The 17641-nt window shown below is 37.9% G+C and overlaps 1 protein-coding gene across 5 annotated transcripts in view; it reads left to right on the top strand.

Moving 5' to 3' along the window:
• The window catches only part of STRADA (STE20 related adaptor alpha), a 923993-nt gene that overhangs the window by 475023 nt on the left and 431329 nt on the right, over positions 1 to 17641 (top strand). For all 5 annotated transcript variants that reach the window (XM_044055203.1, XM_044055206.1, XM_044055205.1 and 2 more), the window contains one exon: positions 4024 to 4145. In XM_044055203.1, coding sequence (XP_043911138.1) covers positions 4024 to 4145 — 122 coding nt within the window. The remainder of the gene's footprint in view (positions 1 to 4023; positions 4146 to 17641) is intronic.

Here is a 17641-nt window from a genome sequence, read left to right as displayed (position 1 = left end):
TTAAACAGCGAAGTTTTATTACTTTCCAAATTAGATGGTGAGCACCTTTATTAATAATAATCATAATGGAGGCCCTTAAGGGATACTTGATAATGGGGGAGGGGATGTAAAGGCATTCTCCGTGATGGCCAGTATGATTTAGTTATTGCCAAGTTATTGTTATTTATCTAATATGAATTTAATAAAGCTAATTGCAAAATGCAATTTCATCCTATCTTACACTTTCATAGATTCATAGTTTGGTACTAGGCTATCGGCCCTAGGGCCTATACAAGCCTAGCCGTAACAATTCCCTGGCTGTTTCTTCCCACAATATTTACTTCCCTGGACCCCTGTCTAGCAGGGCGACTGGTGTAATCCCTGGGGTAAATTTCCTATCTCCCATCCAATCGTCAAGATTCCTTTTAAAGAGGGCCAAAGAGGCGCTCTGCTTGACATGTATGAGCAGTCTATTCAAGAGTCTGGGGAGTCTCTGGGTCAGGAACCTATCCCTCCAGCAAGTTTTGGTCATTGTGATGACAAGGTTTAGATCCCTGGAGCATATGGCTCTGAGGAATTGGGATTTCTTTAAGTGTAGCATGTACAACAGCTCTGGGTTTGACATGGCCTTGTATATTAAGCAGCGATCGCTTGTGAGTAGACAGTATGTGACAGAGTATAGCTGGAGCTTTTTAGGCAGTCAGCATAGAGCATCTGCTTTAGGCCTGTGATTCTTTTAGTGAGGTATTTCTGCGGCCTTTCCAGTTGTTGCAGATGTCTTGAAAGGTGCATACCAAATGGGGTGTTGTATTCTATAATGGGTCTAATGAGGGATGAGTACAGTGGGACAATGACCTACTTTTTTTCCGGATGAAAAGCCCTTAGTGATTAGGTGTGCCACATAGAAGGATTTCCTGACTGTTGTGGCGATATGTTTATCGAAGGTGAGACCACTTTCCACCTGTGTCCTTAAGTCTCTTATCATACTTTCAGTGTTTAGTGTACAGCCACCAATGTTGTAATTCATGGGTACATGTTTTTTTCCCAAAGGGGATAACTATACATTTTTTGGCACTGAGCTTGAGCCCATGGCTCTGGCACCAAGCATCTGTTTCTGTAAGGCCCTTTTGTAGAATATCCACATAATTTGGGGATTCAATAATGACTCCCAGTTTGCAGTCATCTGCAAACTTTGTTAGCCAGAGTCCCTTAGTGTTGGCCTGTACTTCAGAGAAGTAGATGCCAAACAAGAGTGGTCCCAGGACTGAACCCTGAGGTACTCCACTTGTGTGGAGCTGGATTTGGAGTCGGCTACTTTTACAGTGTGGGTTCTGTCAGTAAGCCAATTGGCAACCCATCAAGTGATGTAGGGATTAATGCCCAGCTTAGTAAGTTTATCTATGATTCCAGAGTGGGGGATGGTGTCAAAGGCCTTGGCGAGGTCCAGATAGGCTGTGTGGCCCCCTTACCAACGTCCACAGCTCTGGAGACTGATTCGAAGAAGTCAATCAGTTTCAGGAGACAAGATCCGTCCCTTCACGAACCCAAACTGGGTGGGGTCCAGTGTTTGAAGGTTGCCAGTGTCTTTGTTTATAAGCTCCATGATAATACGTTCCATGGCCTTGCAGATCAGGCTCGTCAGACTGATTGAGAAGTAGTTCCCAGGATGCAAGGTGGATCCCCCCTTGTGGAGTGGGATAACTGTAGCTGTGCACCACTCAGTGGGCACGAACCTGAGGTGAGGCTATGATTAAACATGACATTTAGGTGAGGTGCCAGTTCATTTTGTAGTTCATGTAGTACACAGCCTGGGATGTCGTCTGGTCCCATGGATGCTGTATTTATAGCTTTGGAGAGTGCATTTTTTTTACCTGTGTGGCAGTTATTACCAGAATTTGGCAATCTTAATAAGGGATAGACTTGATGAAAAGAGAAATGCTTGAAGCAGTTATTAGGATGTCAGGATTGCTTTGCATTGGAATAATCCCTGCATAATGAGAAGTGGCAGAAATTTAGCCTTTGAGCTAGGTATTGGGCATAATGTTGTGGAAAGATTGCTTCCTAATTGGCTGAGGGAGTAATTTACACACTGAGGATGACCAATGACTAGTTTGAGATACTTGAATTTATTCTTGTGCTTCTGTAAGAATGCTGACTTTTACCTGGCCTAATCTTGCTATTGAATTTGGGCTATTAGAAGAAAGACAATAGAAAATACTACTTAAAATTGTCCATAATGAGAAGGAAGGAAGGAATAGTTATCTAATTTTGATAAGATTTCTGTGCTTTTATGTGTTTTACATGTAATAGATGCTTGTACTAGTACAATATGTGATGCGTCTGTCACCAAAATGTTATCAGGAGTTCTAATTAAGTATAAGTGATTACCAGTGTGGGTATGCTAGATGGGAATATTTATAGCAGATAAAAGTATGCTATAGAGATATAAATGCATTGTATCTTGTGTACTTAATGTTGTTCGTTGTTCTTTCAGTACATGTTAAAGCTGGAGAAGGAATGTATTGCTAATTAAATTTAAAAAATGCATCTGATAGGGTTAAAATATATTAAACTTCATATTTTGTCCAAACTGGAGATGTTTCTTTACTGTCTCCAAGTTTAACCGTTTGGAGGTAAGGTCTTAATTGCATGTGTATTGTCCCCCCACAACCTTGTGCCTTCCGAGGTTCTGGCCACTGCCATGACTTTGCCCATTTGCTGTTCGTCATTAGGGCAAGCTCTGTTTATGGCACAACTGCCCCCCATAGAGGTGTCAGGGTTTTTCTTGTTTTTGAATATAACGTCTCCCTTAGCAGCTCCCATTAACACTTGCATTCACAAGTGCTTGCTTTTCTAAAGTTTACACCTTGCACATGTCCCCACCCATACAGTTCATACTGTGTACCTCTGTCAATTAGGTTCTGGCAGTGCAACAAGCTGGACTTACCTCTCTATCCTTTGGATGGAAGAGCTAGCATCATCCTCTCCCCCTCACCCTCTCTCATCAGCTACTGTAGTGCCAGGGTTGCTAGTTGATCTTGGCTTATGTGGATCACAGTTGGGGCTTTATCTCTGTGTCACTGAGCTTACTGTATTGTTTTTTTCACTGAGCTTATATTGCTTTTTCATTCCTCATCTGAGTATCCCTTTTCTTACAAGTCTTTCAGCTACCTAATGTTAGGCATGATCACAATTTTGTCTTTCTTCTACAGCAAAGATTAGCAGACACACAAAATTGCACCTCCATATTCACAAACACTTGAAGACTTGAATTCCACCAAAGAGTTCAACAGCACTTAGATCAAGCTTTGTATATAAAAACTGAAGCATGCACTCACACAGGCTTTGCAAAGAAGGCATTGCACAGATTTTGCTAGTCAACTGACAGAGGGAGTGATGTACATAAAGTAATACCGGTCTTCACTGGGTGATAGCTGTAGTCCATTGCCGTCTCCCTTTGCTCCTTCAAATAGGAGAATGGGGAAGAATGAATTGTCCCATCCAAGAACAGAGTCTTAATGGTCATGAGGGGATGCCCCCCCCCAAAAAAAAACGACTGAATCGTGAATGACTAACATTTTGCTAGCCCATTCTCACAATATTCCTTAACTTTTTACATCTTTTTGGATACCGTAATTTTAGTTCTGTTGTCCAGTCACACACACACACGCACACACAAAAACATGGGTTTGGAACATGTATATTGAAAGTAACAAAGAGAAGGAAGTTCTTTATCCTTGTATTTCATTTGGTGTAATGGTTAATGTGTTTACCTCACAGACAAGATGTGCAGGGTTTGATTCTCAGCAAGGGAAATTTGCTAGGCTTAAAATGGTCCACAAGGGCAGCTAGCCGTGTACTTACCTATGAACCTATGATTAAATAGGAGGAGGCAGTCGCTGGGGATTAGAAAGCATCTTTCAGCTGGACAGGACGTTTGAATAATAACACTAACATGGTGTTTTAATTTAGCTGTTTGTTTTAAAAAATGGGTTTATTAACAGTTCAGTGTGGTGATTGTTTTGTTATTGTTCTATCCTCTAGGCAAAGGCTTAGAAGATTTGATGACTGTGAACTTGGCCAAGTACAGACCATCAGGCGAGTATGTTGCTGTCAGGAGAATTAACCTGGAGGCCTGCACCAATGATATGGTGACTTTCCTGCAGGTATGGTTGAACTCTGAAATGTTCATACTTTGTACATACTAGATACAGTCATAGTGTGGTGTGTGTATTACATCATCTTCCATATTAGCTGGTTTATATTAACACAACTCTTGCCACACCCATATGATGAGAAAGGAACATTACCCTTTACTTCTTTCCCACCATGTCTCGATTCCAGTGCCTGGGTTGATAAATAAAGCCCTGTTGCCTGGGTCACAGTAAGACCTCCATCCCTCTTCTTCTTCTGGCTTTACAGAAACAGGCATGAAGTGGCAATAATTGATAATATTTTTACAGAGGTTTCTAATGTTATCAGCCTTAAGGTAGACTATCCAAAGTCTGAAAGACTGGCTTTTATTTAAACCTTGATCTATCCAAGAATTTAATTCCAGTTGTTCCACAGTTTCAGTTTTTAGCTGTTCAGTATAAAAGTCAGATTAGATGTCAAAAGTGACTTACAGTTTATACCTTAATAAAATTCAGACTAGATATAGACCACTAAATTGTAGCTGTTTTCTGTATCTTGGGCTTTAGAAGTGTTATAAAGATGTTTATACTGCTTCTGTGTATTAACCATAGGGTAGTTGTAATCCCTTCCTCCAAGATATGGATAAACCTAAAATGATTTTAGTTAAATTCTTTTGATGAGGAGGCTTTCCTTGAATCCCTTGAGGGATCTTAACACATCATAAAGAAATAAAGATTTGGTTAAAATATGCCAGAAGTGGAAAAATACATTGCTGCTCATTCTACCTGTTTAATACATGTATATAATCAGGGTCCCTATTAAATTGTCAAACGTTTCAAAGTTCAAATGTCATATGACACCATATGATCGAACTTTGAAAAGTTCGAAGGTGAAAGGCAGTGGCTCCATATGCGAATGGGCAAATTTTCCCTTTCTGCACTGAAGTGCAGTCTCTGAGTTGGTATATTTAAGTGGGGGGTGTGGGGGTGCAGGGAGGCTTGCCCCCCTGCTCAGAGCGGTAAGTTTTTTTTTTTACTTTATTATTATATATTCAAGGTTTCAAGTTTTGCTCATATGTTGTCGAACATATGAAGTTCGCAAATTTTGAAGCCTCGAATATGTAATATAGACCATGTAATCACACTGTATGATTTTTGAAATTAAGATATAAGCTTAAAGAAATTATCTTAAAATGTTAAGGAATATTAATGAAAAGAATATTTGTTCCTATCTGTAGTATGAATGAATAGACTATTGCTACAATTTTCAATTTGTCCTGCTTCATGGTATGAGTATAATGTTGAATATACATCTCCTATTGTATTGACATTTCTGAGAGAGGTAACATGATGCAAATTATTGACAAATCTGTCATTTCTCTTAATCAAATCTCAATACATAAATATGGAAGTAGAATAGTGATTAAAGTAATGACAAACCTGTGATGGTGTTTAACATTCTTGTAGCTAATTCTCCTAAATGTGAATGCTTTGTGTTAAATGGGCAGATATGTTTGAACATTTTTACTCACCATTTGTCATTGCATAATGCTTCTATTCAAAAATTAGTTTTTTCTAATATAATGTGCACCAAACAGATAGTGCTTAATGCGGGTCTATATCAGAACATCGAAGTTTTAAAACTTCGAATGTTCTAATATCGACCCGTTTTGAGTGAAAGCTTAAAATAGCGAAGCTGCAGAACAAATTATTTCCTAGGGAAATAATTCAGTTGGCCGGTTCTGTGGCTTCGCTGTTTTCAGCAATGTGCTGGAAATTTACGGGTCGGGTTCAGGTAAGTGTGCGATTTGTGTGGTTGTTAGGATTAGAGCACAGGTTAAGTGAGTTAGGGTTAGGGTGTGGGTTAGGTGAATTAGGGTTAGGGGTGGGTTAAGTGAGTTAGGGTTAGGGCGTGGGTTAGGTGAGTGTGCGATAGTGACGGACCTTAGGGTTAGGGTTTGGGTTAAGGTAAGTGGATAGATAGTAGTGTATGTATAGTTTAGTGTAGGGTTAGTTGTAGGATTATAAGTGTATGTGTGTGTATTGATGTTTTTTAGGTGTGCTTGTGTTGTCTGTATGTGTTTCGGAATAGCAAATTTTTTCCCAAGAAAAAAATTTTGCTGTTCTGAATGCTCGATATTATGTGGTTTAGATATTTTAGGTTCGATGAAATAGCATTCGCTATTTTCATCTTTCGATAACGTGATATAAACACCTTAATGCAGTATTTGAGTTGACTCTGGTGGCAAACAACTGTATAGTTGGTCAAACTGATGTGAGGTTGAGATGTACTTATGAACCTAATGTTTAGCTTTTAGAATGTATATCATCTTATGATGCATACGAAGACAGAAAAAAATAGCATTGGCTGTGGCAGCTAAATGCATCATTTTAATGAAATGGAAAGCTAATCATTTACTGTCATTACCTTTGCTTATTTGATGTCATTTTAAGCCAAATGTTTAAATGGCAACAGAAGTTAATACTGAAGATGTATGAGATGCAGACGTAGAATCAGGATTATTTTTTTTCTTCCATCTCTCCATCATCTTAAAAATCTTTCTGGTAGTGGGCTATAGTTCGTCTTCTTTAATATTTTATTTTTATATTTTATGTTTTCAGTTGTTTACATGCAATTTTGTTTTGTTTGTATGACATAGTAAGATGATTTTAAAAAGAAAGAATCCACCAGTATTTCATGCCTAGGTTCAGCATAAAATCATATCTGAGTTGGTCATTAAATCTGTTTTTTGTTACCTGAGTATTCCAAATGTGGTTAATATCTCTTTCAGTGTATAGATACCCACAGACAGCTTAAAATTTGTGGGTAGAGGGACTTTCAAGATGGCTAAACATTGAGCAACAGCTTAATTCTACCTCTTCCAGTATGAAAACAGAAACTTAGCAGAGAAAACCAGTGGACCTAAATTTCTGGTTAAATTTCAGTTACTTTCTAGTAGGTGCACTGCCAGGATGCCAGGAAAAAAGAAATACAGAGGACCTGAAGGAAAATCATTTACAAAAGATGACGAAAAAAACACTGACTGGGAAAAGTACTGCAGTTGTTCAGCAAAAAGCAGTGCAAGCTTCAGACATGACTTCCAGTAACCTAGAGGAAAGTATATGGCAACTGCACACAGACCTGATTAAAATAAATGAAACACTGGAGTATATCAACTCAAACAATAAAAGGCCGGAAAAAATGGAAAAAGCTTTAAACAGATATTCAGATAAGGTGATAAAACTACAAAACTCTGAGGTTAAAATGAAGAAGAGGCTGGCTGAATAGGAGACTGCACAAGAAGAATTGTTTCAAAAAATAATAAAATTAGAAGACGGAGCGTGTAGGGAAAATCTGAAATTTTCTGAAGTACCAGAAACACTGGAAGAAACAGACTGTATTACGCTTATGAAAGCACAAATAAACAACTGGAATGGTATTTCACAACAGGAATTGTTAATTGAGAGGGCACATCTTGTGTATGCTCCAAACCTGGCTATGAGAAAGCAACCTAGACCTTTAATAGTAAAGATGCAATCTTACCAGCAGAAGGAATTGATTCTGACAAAATAGTGGCAGAAGGACAAAGTACTAAAAGTGGGAGACAGCAAAGTATTTGTGGAGAATGACCACTCATTGTATACCAAGCAGAAGAGGAGTAAATTGATTCCATTAGTCGGGGAGTGTTGAGAAGCAGGCATGAGATTCAAACTGCTGTACCCAGCTATCTTCAAAATATTTTCCCTGGAGGGGCAAAATCATTTTTGATGAAGTACATACTAAGAAATAAAATAGAAAAGTTTGTCCAACAAAAAGTAAGCTCTGAAACAGAAGGAGATTCTACTTGTTCTAATGGTAATAAAGACCACAGAGAGACTGTACCAGTGAAATCTTTTCCAGTGTTGCATTAGAAAAAGCTTGAAAGCAGGAAAAAACACAAGAGTTGACTAGAAGAATCAAGAGTACATTAGAAATGAAGCAGTGACAGGATGTAGGAGATGGAAATGAACAGGAATAGAACAAGAGAATCTGGAAATATTGCACTTTCTTGGACACTATTAAACTTGTAGGGTCTCTAAACCATATTCCCTACTTCATGTCATTAGTGTTTGCAAAATACTCTGTGGGGAGTAAATTAACTAAGTAAAACAATTTTTTTCTTAATGGTACTATTTTAGTAGTGCATGATTTTCTTTGCATCCTTGTTTGGTTTTAAGAAATGTAGGCATTGCAATGTAAAATGAAGAAGAAAAATCTGGTTAAAAGAGCATGACAAAAGAAAATTGGTGTGCTTTTTCTCATTCTTGCATAGGGGAATGACTTGTTTTCAGTGAAAGCAAAATATTATAATTTTTTTCTAGTAAACAAATGTATGCTTGGCTGCTTTCTGTCTAGTTCTAATGTCTCTAAGATGCAATCTGATAGAAAAATGGCTTGGAGAAAATGGTTTCTGAAAGCATTCAAGTGTTTTCCTAGGTGAGAGAGCTATAAAAATCCAGAAAAGGAAGTGAATTCCACTAAAGAACGCTCAGCAGAACAAAAAACAATGTAAATATTGGAAGAGCGTTACACCACAGGTATTAGTATTTCATCTGAGTATTCAAAACTTGCTAAACAACCAAAATGGCGAAAAGACAGCTTCAAAACAACAGCTGTAATTCCACAGCTTTAAAACATGTGGGTGTCATAAGATCTTCAGATCTGAAGAAGGCTTGAAAAAGCTGAAAGCGCTTGTCCATTGTTTACATCAGAAGGTTTTTATGACATCCACATGTTTTAAAGCTGTGGAATTACAACACCACTTGACTTTTACAACAGCAAAGCTCTATATTTCATATATTATGGATTCAACATGGTAAAAGCCTGTTATTGAAGCTGTTGTTTTGAAGCTGTCTTTTCGCCATTTTGGTTGTTTAGCAAGTTTTGAATACTCAGATGAAATATTAATACCTGTGGTGTAACACTCTTCCAATATTTACAGAGCTATAAAAATAAGATACAGCTAGACAGCAATTGGTAGAACAGGCTGTACCATGCATCTTAGTATGGGTAGACTTTCTTTTAGGTTATCTCAAGACTGTGTGCGTGGCTGTCATATCTTCACTTTGAGCCATTAATCAAAGAACCTGAATCCTCACCAATGACACTGGAGAGGGGCATTCACTTGAAATACAAATGGCTGCACTTAGTATTTCCAGATACAGACCTCTTTGCATCAAGCACAATTTCCTCTTAAGAGCACACAGGGAGCACATTCAGCCTGGGGTCTGGATTTCTCTGTCTCCCTCTAGGTCCCAAATAGGACTTCCCACTGGCATAGCTTCAGAGTCAAGTCCTCAGCCGATTATCCAAGTCAAGTCCTCCACCACTCTGTCTGTGAAACCAGTGCTTGGCATCCCTGCTCCAAGTAGCTGACACGCACACACACTTTGGGATTTGATTTACACACACACACACACACACACACACACACACACACACACACACACACACACACACACTGGGAAAGGCTGGCACAGGTTTACTAATGATCACTGCCACCAGGTACTACAAAGCAAGCTACCTAATGCTGTTACAAGGGTACCCAATTATACTGAGTGAAATCAATATTAATACAAATGGTAGTTTGACCAGCAGCAAGGACCAGCCACAATGAGAAGTTTAAATGTTTTTAATAGTAAATAATAAAAGAACATGGAAATACTAAATTTCTATTTACATTAAATGGCAGAGTTTCAATCACAGAAAATATTAAAAATAAGACAGCTGGAAAGATTTACACAGTTAAAGAAAAACAATACTTGACCGTTATCACACAGCTACAGAAAAAATTGTGCTTGATGTAGAGAGGTCTACATCTGGAAGTACTGAGTGTAGCGATTTGTATTCCAAGTGAATGTCCCTCTCCAGTATCAGTGATGAGGATTCAGGCTCCTTGATTATTGGCCCAACATAGGCACGGCACAGTGTCTGTCTTAGTTTTGTGTGTTAATAGGTTTTAGGGATTACTGGGGGTATATTTTGTTTTTTGTTTGAGGGCTTCAATAAAGCAAAAAGTTTTTTTGTAAGATGTGACATAGGCTCAAATGGAGATGACTAACAACTGTGTAGAAGATTAACCTGCCAAACAGTATATGCATGTAACAGAAAAGCTGAAAATAGACATTTGACAAAAAAGCTGTTATACATAAAAGGTGGAAATAACATTTCAAGAAAATGATGCTTTCTGTAATGTCTTTAAACATTAGTGGTTTCACAGTTAAATGCAAAAACAAAAGACTAGTGAAGAATATTAAATAATGTAGAGTGCAAATAGCTATGCTATAAGAGATGGTAGATTTGTAGCACTAAGGGGCTACAGGTAAGGGAGGAGGATTTCACTGGCATATATTTATATTCTACCAAAAACTACTATAATGGAGCTAAAGAAAATTCTGGAAGAAATAATTAGCTTTTAGCAAGGAATTTTATAGTTGGGGACTGGAATTTGATTTGCAACAGTGAGTATATGTTGGGAGTCCCAGAAGGGAAATATATAAGAAAGGAGGGTAGATTTTTGAAGAAATTTGTAAAAATAGTTTTCATGGAAAATGTGAATTCAATACTAGGAATACAGAGTGTATTTACATATTCCCCAAGATACAAAAACTGAGCTAGGCTAGACAGAATTAACATTTCACAGGAACATGTGCATTTAACTGAAGGTCTTGATAAGCACCTGATAACTTTTTCAGATCATGTCCCAATAATAATTAAAGTAAAAGCACAAGATAATGAATTAAAAATGAGACACTTGCTCATTCCCACCTATCTGTTGAAAAAAAGAGGAATTTAAGGAATGGTGGTAGAAATTATTCAGGAGCTATTAGAGAAGATAGAAATTACTTTTGAAAATGTATCTAGGGAGTGGGATAAAATTAAAGTGGAGTTTAAAAATAGGGTGGAAATAAAAGAAAGGGAGATATGGTTAAGTAACTAGAATTATTTTTAGCGAGACTGACAAATGTTAAAGTATTACAAAACGGGGAATCTCACAGAAGAAGAGGATCAACTGCAGAATGCTAAACAGAAAATAAGGAATTACCTCAATAATATGCATGAGTTTAGAAAGATTGCTGTAAAGCAACCGTGTTTTGGATAATAACTTGAGCATGCAAAAACTTTTTGCACAATGACTTAGGCAACAGAAAGTAGAAGGAGCTGTCACCAAGCTTAGGGAGCCTATAATGAGGGATCCTGTAGAAGTGTTTGAAATATTTCTTAAATTCTGTGAAAGTCTGTATAAAGCAGAGAAATATGGAAATCCAGAAAAGATGCAAATGAAAATGTTTATGAAAGAATTAAATATGCCAAGGCTAGAGGTAGAGGAGGCTTGATTACCAACAGTTAGGATAGGAGGAGATAAGATAAAAATGGTGATATATAACCAATCTGCAGGAAATTCCCATTAATAGATAGTATTCTTGTGGAGGTTTGGAGGCTAGGAGGGAAATTAAACTAAAAGATCGGGAAGGTTTTGTTTAACAGTATTTTAAGAGGAGGAGAAGTACCAACATCCCGGAAGAAAGCTGTGGTAGCAGTATTACCTAAAGAGGATAAAGATCTATCAGATCCAACTTCATACAGGACCATTTCAATAATAAACCATGATTATACACTGTTTGTCTATAATGGCTAAAAGAATGGCAGAAGTGATGCCAAAATTGATAGATATGGATCATTGTGGTTTTGTGGAGGGGAGGCAAACATTTGACAACATTAACAGAACACTGATGATCCAGAGGGAAGCAGAATGTCAGAAAATACCATTGTTGTTGGTGGGTCTTGATGCAGAGAAAGCATTTGACCGAGTAAGCTGGGACTTCATCAGCAGAGCAATGGAAGCATTTGCATTTCCTGAAAAAAAAATTATAAAGATGATTAGGAGGATATATAAAGGATCGGAGGCAAAGATTAGAGGGTGGGGTCTTCTGTGATAATCTCTTCTTGAGAAGAGGAACCAGGCAGAGGTGTCCTCTCTCCCCTTTTATTGGCATTATATTTAGAACTACTGGCAAAGAAAATAAGGGGCTCAGAAATTCAAGGATATAATTGGTATGGTAGTCAAGAAAAGCTGGCTCTATTTGCAGATGACATTATTTTATAGATGACAAAACCAGAAAGGGACATTACAGTGCTGTGGAACATATTGAGACAGTTTCAAACATTTTCAGGATACAAAATTAATGAAGCTAAAACCAAGGCAATAACGGTAAATTATGTACCCACATACAAATCAGTTCAGCAATATCCATTGCTATGGGGACGTAATAAAAATGAAGTATTTAGGAGTATGGATTAAAATTGATTCCAGTGTGGCAGCTAAGGATATGTGGGATGAGACTAAACAAAAGATGATGCAAAAACTGAGAAAATGGAAACTCTGTTATATGGGTAGTAAGATACAAGTAGATCAAATGTTTTTAGTCCTTTTAGTCTTATACACAAGTCAGGCATATTTTTATCAACCAGAGGAGAAGTTGTGGATAGCAATTAATAAAGAGCTGAAGGATTTTATCTAGGAGGGGAAGACGGCAAGAGTCAAGTGGGATCAGCTTATTCTTCCAATAGAACAGGGTGGATTGGGATTACCTGATTTGAAGGGATATTTCAGAGCAACACAGTTAAGGCTCATATACATAGCACAAGCAAAAAACTATAATTCAGAGTGGAAAGAGATGATGGTGAAATGGGGGGCTCCAGAAACAAGGATGCAGATGTTTAAGGAGATTAACAATAATCTTAAGTGTATTATATTCATAAAGTAGCAGAAAGTATTCTAAGAACTAAGAGAACATGGGAATGGAGAAAGGAGATTCTGCTGATAGGGATGACTGCAATTAAGGATACAGACAGTAGACAAGAGGGGGTAGGAATTTATTGTAGAAAAACTGGCAAAGGAACCAAGGTATTGGGAGCAAATAACTAGAGAGGGAAAGGTAATAGAATGGGAAGATGCCAAGAACTTATTTGGAGTGCAGGTTAGAGATTACTCTTGATAGCAATCCTTGATAGGGAAGGCATAGGCAAAAAGAAAGAAATAGGGGGTCCTAAACAAATGGCCAGCACTGGTAGAGTTTTTAATAGAATCTAGAACATAATTTACCATTAAGAAAGGAATAATTAGTCAAGCACATAAAATATTGCATGATAACTATAAGAATTAATCAGAGGAGTTTGGAAAGAATTGGGAAGAGAGATTGGACAAGCATTTCACAAAGACACAATGGGGGCATTATATGTATGTCTCCCAAATATGCAACAAAGTCTAGAAGATTTAGTATCTTTGATTTGAAGTTTTTACATAGGTATTTTTATACCCCAGGTAGACTCCAAAGAATTTTTCCTCAGGTAGACAGCAAATGCTGGAGGTGAGATGGGGAAGAAAGAGGTAAATGGAAACATATTTGTGGTAGTGTAATGAGGTGGCAGACTTCTAAGATTCCCTGCAGACTGCTCTGTCATAAATACTAAGTGAGCAAATTTGTGCACCTAAGGAAAATATTTTTTGAGCTATGATACAGAATCAGAATTGCCTAGACATAGTAAGGCTTTGCTAAGTCTAATTATGATGGCTGCCAAAAAGGAATTTACTAGAAAATGGAAGTCAAAGTCTAAACCAACTTTACTAGAAGTAGAGAAGATAGTAACAGAGATATAACTAGACTTGGGATCTTTAGAAAAGGGTAGCAGCAAATTACATAGGAAAAATGGGAAGTGTGGGATCATTACCTTCAGAGGAGGAATGAGATTTAAAAGAAGGCAGGATTTGAATGAGCCATACAATAGCTTACTGACAATGACTGGATATATTATAAGTGATGTATAATGTTTGCAGCTACAGTTGTGTTGGCATGGTTTGTAATTAATAATGTTTGCAACTGAAATTGTCAGTATGGTTTATTTTCATTTATATAACTATAAGTTTGCCTGTGTCATATATGATAATTTAATAAAGATGCTTCTTGTTTAACTCATTCACTCCAGTTGAGCTCAGGAAGTTTTCACTGTAACTTCCAAAGGGCAGAGCCAAAGCAAAGCCTTTCAACAAGAATCAAATGTATGTCCTCACATTTCAGATAAATGCTAATATCTCTGGAGCCTTGGGGGTTATGAAAGAGGTATAAATAACAAACTCTCCAGCACAAACAATTTTTACAGTGGTAGTATTCTTTAGGTTCTAGGTCTTAAACTGAAATTTATAAGTCATAGTAAACACAAAGTATTACGTTTGCAGTATTTTGTAAACAACTTACAATTTATCAGCAACCACTTAAGTTACACATATACAGTCAGCTGCATTTTATTCATTTAGCTGAGATCTTTCATATGAGGCTAAGGAGTTCTGTCTGTTACTTGGTTGTTGAGATATTTAGAAAAAGTGAAAATTATATCTATATAAATTAATATAATAAAAGCATTTAATATCTCTTTACCTGCACTAGTCAGAGGTCAAATATTAATGCAGTCGAGTTTGCCATTATGTAAGGTTTAAGATGAAATCTTTTAAAAATTTGCACATACCATGGTTTTGGAATTATTGATGCAAATTTGAACAAGCAATATTTTTGACAACTAGAGGTGTCTGTAGGAATTAACTGCAGATGCACCTGGAGGCGTCACACGGTTGAAAAATGTGGGCAGAAACAAATCTTTTTGCATGAAAGACCAGTTTGTGTCATTTTCCAAACTCTGATATGATAAGGTTTCTAAACCAATCCATGTTAGACAGTTGGCTAATTGTATAAAATTATGTCATAATAAACTCAGAAAGCCTCCAAGTCATCAAATGAAAGGAGTTTAGGCAGAAGTGGGAGACAGAAAAGACAGACCAGGCTAACAAAGAGGCTATCAGAGCAATTACAGTAACAAAGACCAAGACATTAGAGGCACTCTACTAGCTTCTGGAAAGTGACTCAGTAGATGGCACAAAAAAACTATCAGGTTGCAATGCAAAGACCAAAAAATAAAGAAGATAGTCCCCTCTGACACCTTTCCTAAGGGATGTTAGTGACAACCTGCTCACCAGTCCACAAGCCATCAAAAGTAGATTGAGGGAGTTCTTCTAGCAACTTCTGAATGAAGAAAACCCCACATATGTTGTTGTACTGACCCAGCCACAGCCTAAAATATGCTGTGTAATTAAGGGGGGGAATGGTTCCAGAGGGTACTCGAAACATTATAGAGAGAAATGCATATCCAGGATGACTGGAAAATAAGCTTACTAGTGCCAGCACACAACAACAAAAAGAACATTGATATCTGTGTGACATATAGAAGTATCAAACTCCTTTCACACTACATGAAAGTTCTGGAGAGGGCGACTGTATGAATACACAAAGTAATGAAAAGAAAGATGGGAGGTGAGCATCTTGGATCTTGTCTTTACTAATATGGGATCAGATTGCACCACCCCTTGTGTATCTTCATCACTTGTTAGGTCTGACAGTAAAGTAGTCTCCTGAAATTGAAACAGGAGATCCCTTCAGTCTAAGGTACATTTAGAATGTTTTAAAGACAAACTACGTTACTTGTAAGTGATACATTGACAAGCTTCAAATTTCCACCAAACCCAGTTAATGCCACTGAATACAAAGAAACATACACCACCACACTTACTAGCATGTAAGCAACTGCATCGATGCAGCTGTACCCCATAGGAATAAGTGCAAGGAAAACCCCAGAAATCATAATATCAACAAGCTTTGTAGTAAAAGGAAAATAATTTTGACTGAAAGTTAGAAGAGTAATTCCCAGGATGTTGGGAGTCCTTGTCACTGAAATAAACAACTCAGGAGGTGAATAAAATCCAACAGAGCAAAGTCTGAGGTTAAAATAGCTTCCCAAGGCAAAGGAAAAGATGTTTTTAGTTATGTTCTTAATCTCAAAAGCACAATTCAGCAATGCACTGAGCTGATTGTGGACAATCTTGCCTACACTGAGCCTGAAGATATAGTAAACCTACTGGCCAATAAATTTAACTTTGCCCCTCTCTCCCCTCCATCTGTCCCGCAAGATATACCTGCAACTGTCTTGCCTTCAGCTATCTGTCCCACATGATCAAGTCCTATAAGTGCTATCACAAGCTAAAAATAGCACATAGATGGGTCCTGGCAATGTATTTGCATGCATCTTAAATAAAATGAAGCATGATTTAGCCACACCACTAATAATAATGTTCAGTCTTAGCCTCCATATAGGTTTGCTAGCAAACGAATGGGAAACGGTTGCACTCATTCTCCTGCATAAGAGATAATGTTCCACAGACCCGGAAGTCTGACCAGCCTCACTTGCAACACTATGGAAAGACTTGGAGCTAATCAGTCAAGATACAGCGAACCAGCCAACATTGGACCCATCTCATTTTGGATTCATCAAGGGCAGGTCATGCTTACTCAACCTGGTGGATTTTTTTGAAAAGGTCACCAAAGCAATGGATGAAGGCAAAAATGTACACACTGTATAGCTAAACCTGGCCAAAGCTTTTGACACAATTCCCCACTCAGGCATAGTAGAAAAGCTAAGTACACTGGGAACAAACCCCTTTGTCACCCACTGGATTGCCAATTGGATCGCAGATAGCAAGCAGGGAATTAAAGTATGGGAAGTTTCCTCCACAAAGACACCAGTCACCAGTGGAGTCCCCTAGGGTTTTGTCTTGGGACCACCCTTATTTAACATAATTTTTCTGAAGTAAAAGCAAATACCAAAGAGGTCTGGCTGACTAAGTTTGCAGATTGACTGCAAGCTAGGAGCACTCATTGAATCACCAAATGGCTTTGCATTCCTGCAGGTAGGTTTGTCCCAAGTAAATAACTGGTGGCAAAATCACAGACTAAAGCTAAATGCCAAAAACTGCATGACTATATCCATTTGTCATCTACCCCAGGAACTACTACATTAACAATATGCCCCTAATAGTTGACCCACTTGTTTGATTTTGGGAACTTATGTGGACATTGGCCTAACTTTTGACTATGTCTATTGTAGTATGAAAGTCCTTCTGTATTGCACAGCTTATAAACAAAGAGATTGTGTTTAGATCTAGGGATGTCATTGTCCCACTTTACTCGGCTCTCGTTAGGTCAATCATTGAATACATTGCCCCTTTTGGCATGTATCTATCCAGACGTGCAACAACTGGAATGCCCATAGAAGTACCTTACTAAAAGGATACAAGGCCTAAGCAGCATGTCTTACATGGCTTGACTCAAAGCCCTGTCACTATGCTCAGTATCCTCCAGACTGCTAATAGGTGACCTGCATGTGGTGTACAAGGCCTACCTCAACTGTATACCGATTGATTTACTGCACATTAGCAAGTGAAATGGCATCAGAAGTACTTCTTCTTAGGATATAAAACAATTCTGCAACATCAGCAGAACGGTTTGGAGGGACAGGCATATCGCACAGAGAATACAGCTGCTATGTAACAGAATCCCAATCCACATCAAACAAAGTTCATATCTGTCAATATTAAAGTGCAGCT

This window comes from Protopterus annectens, chromosome 13.part0, assembly GCF_019279795.1.
Source record: "Protopterus annectens isolate FY-2018-M chromosome 13.part0, PAN1.0, whole genome shotgun sequence".
Classification (NCBI taxonomy): Eukaryota; Metazoa; Chordata; order Ceratodontiformes; family Protopteridae; genus Protopterus; species Protopterus annectens.
This window is presented reverse-complemented; position numbering and strand designations above follow the sequence as displayed.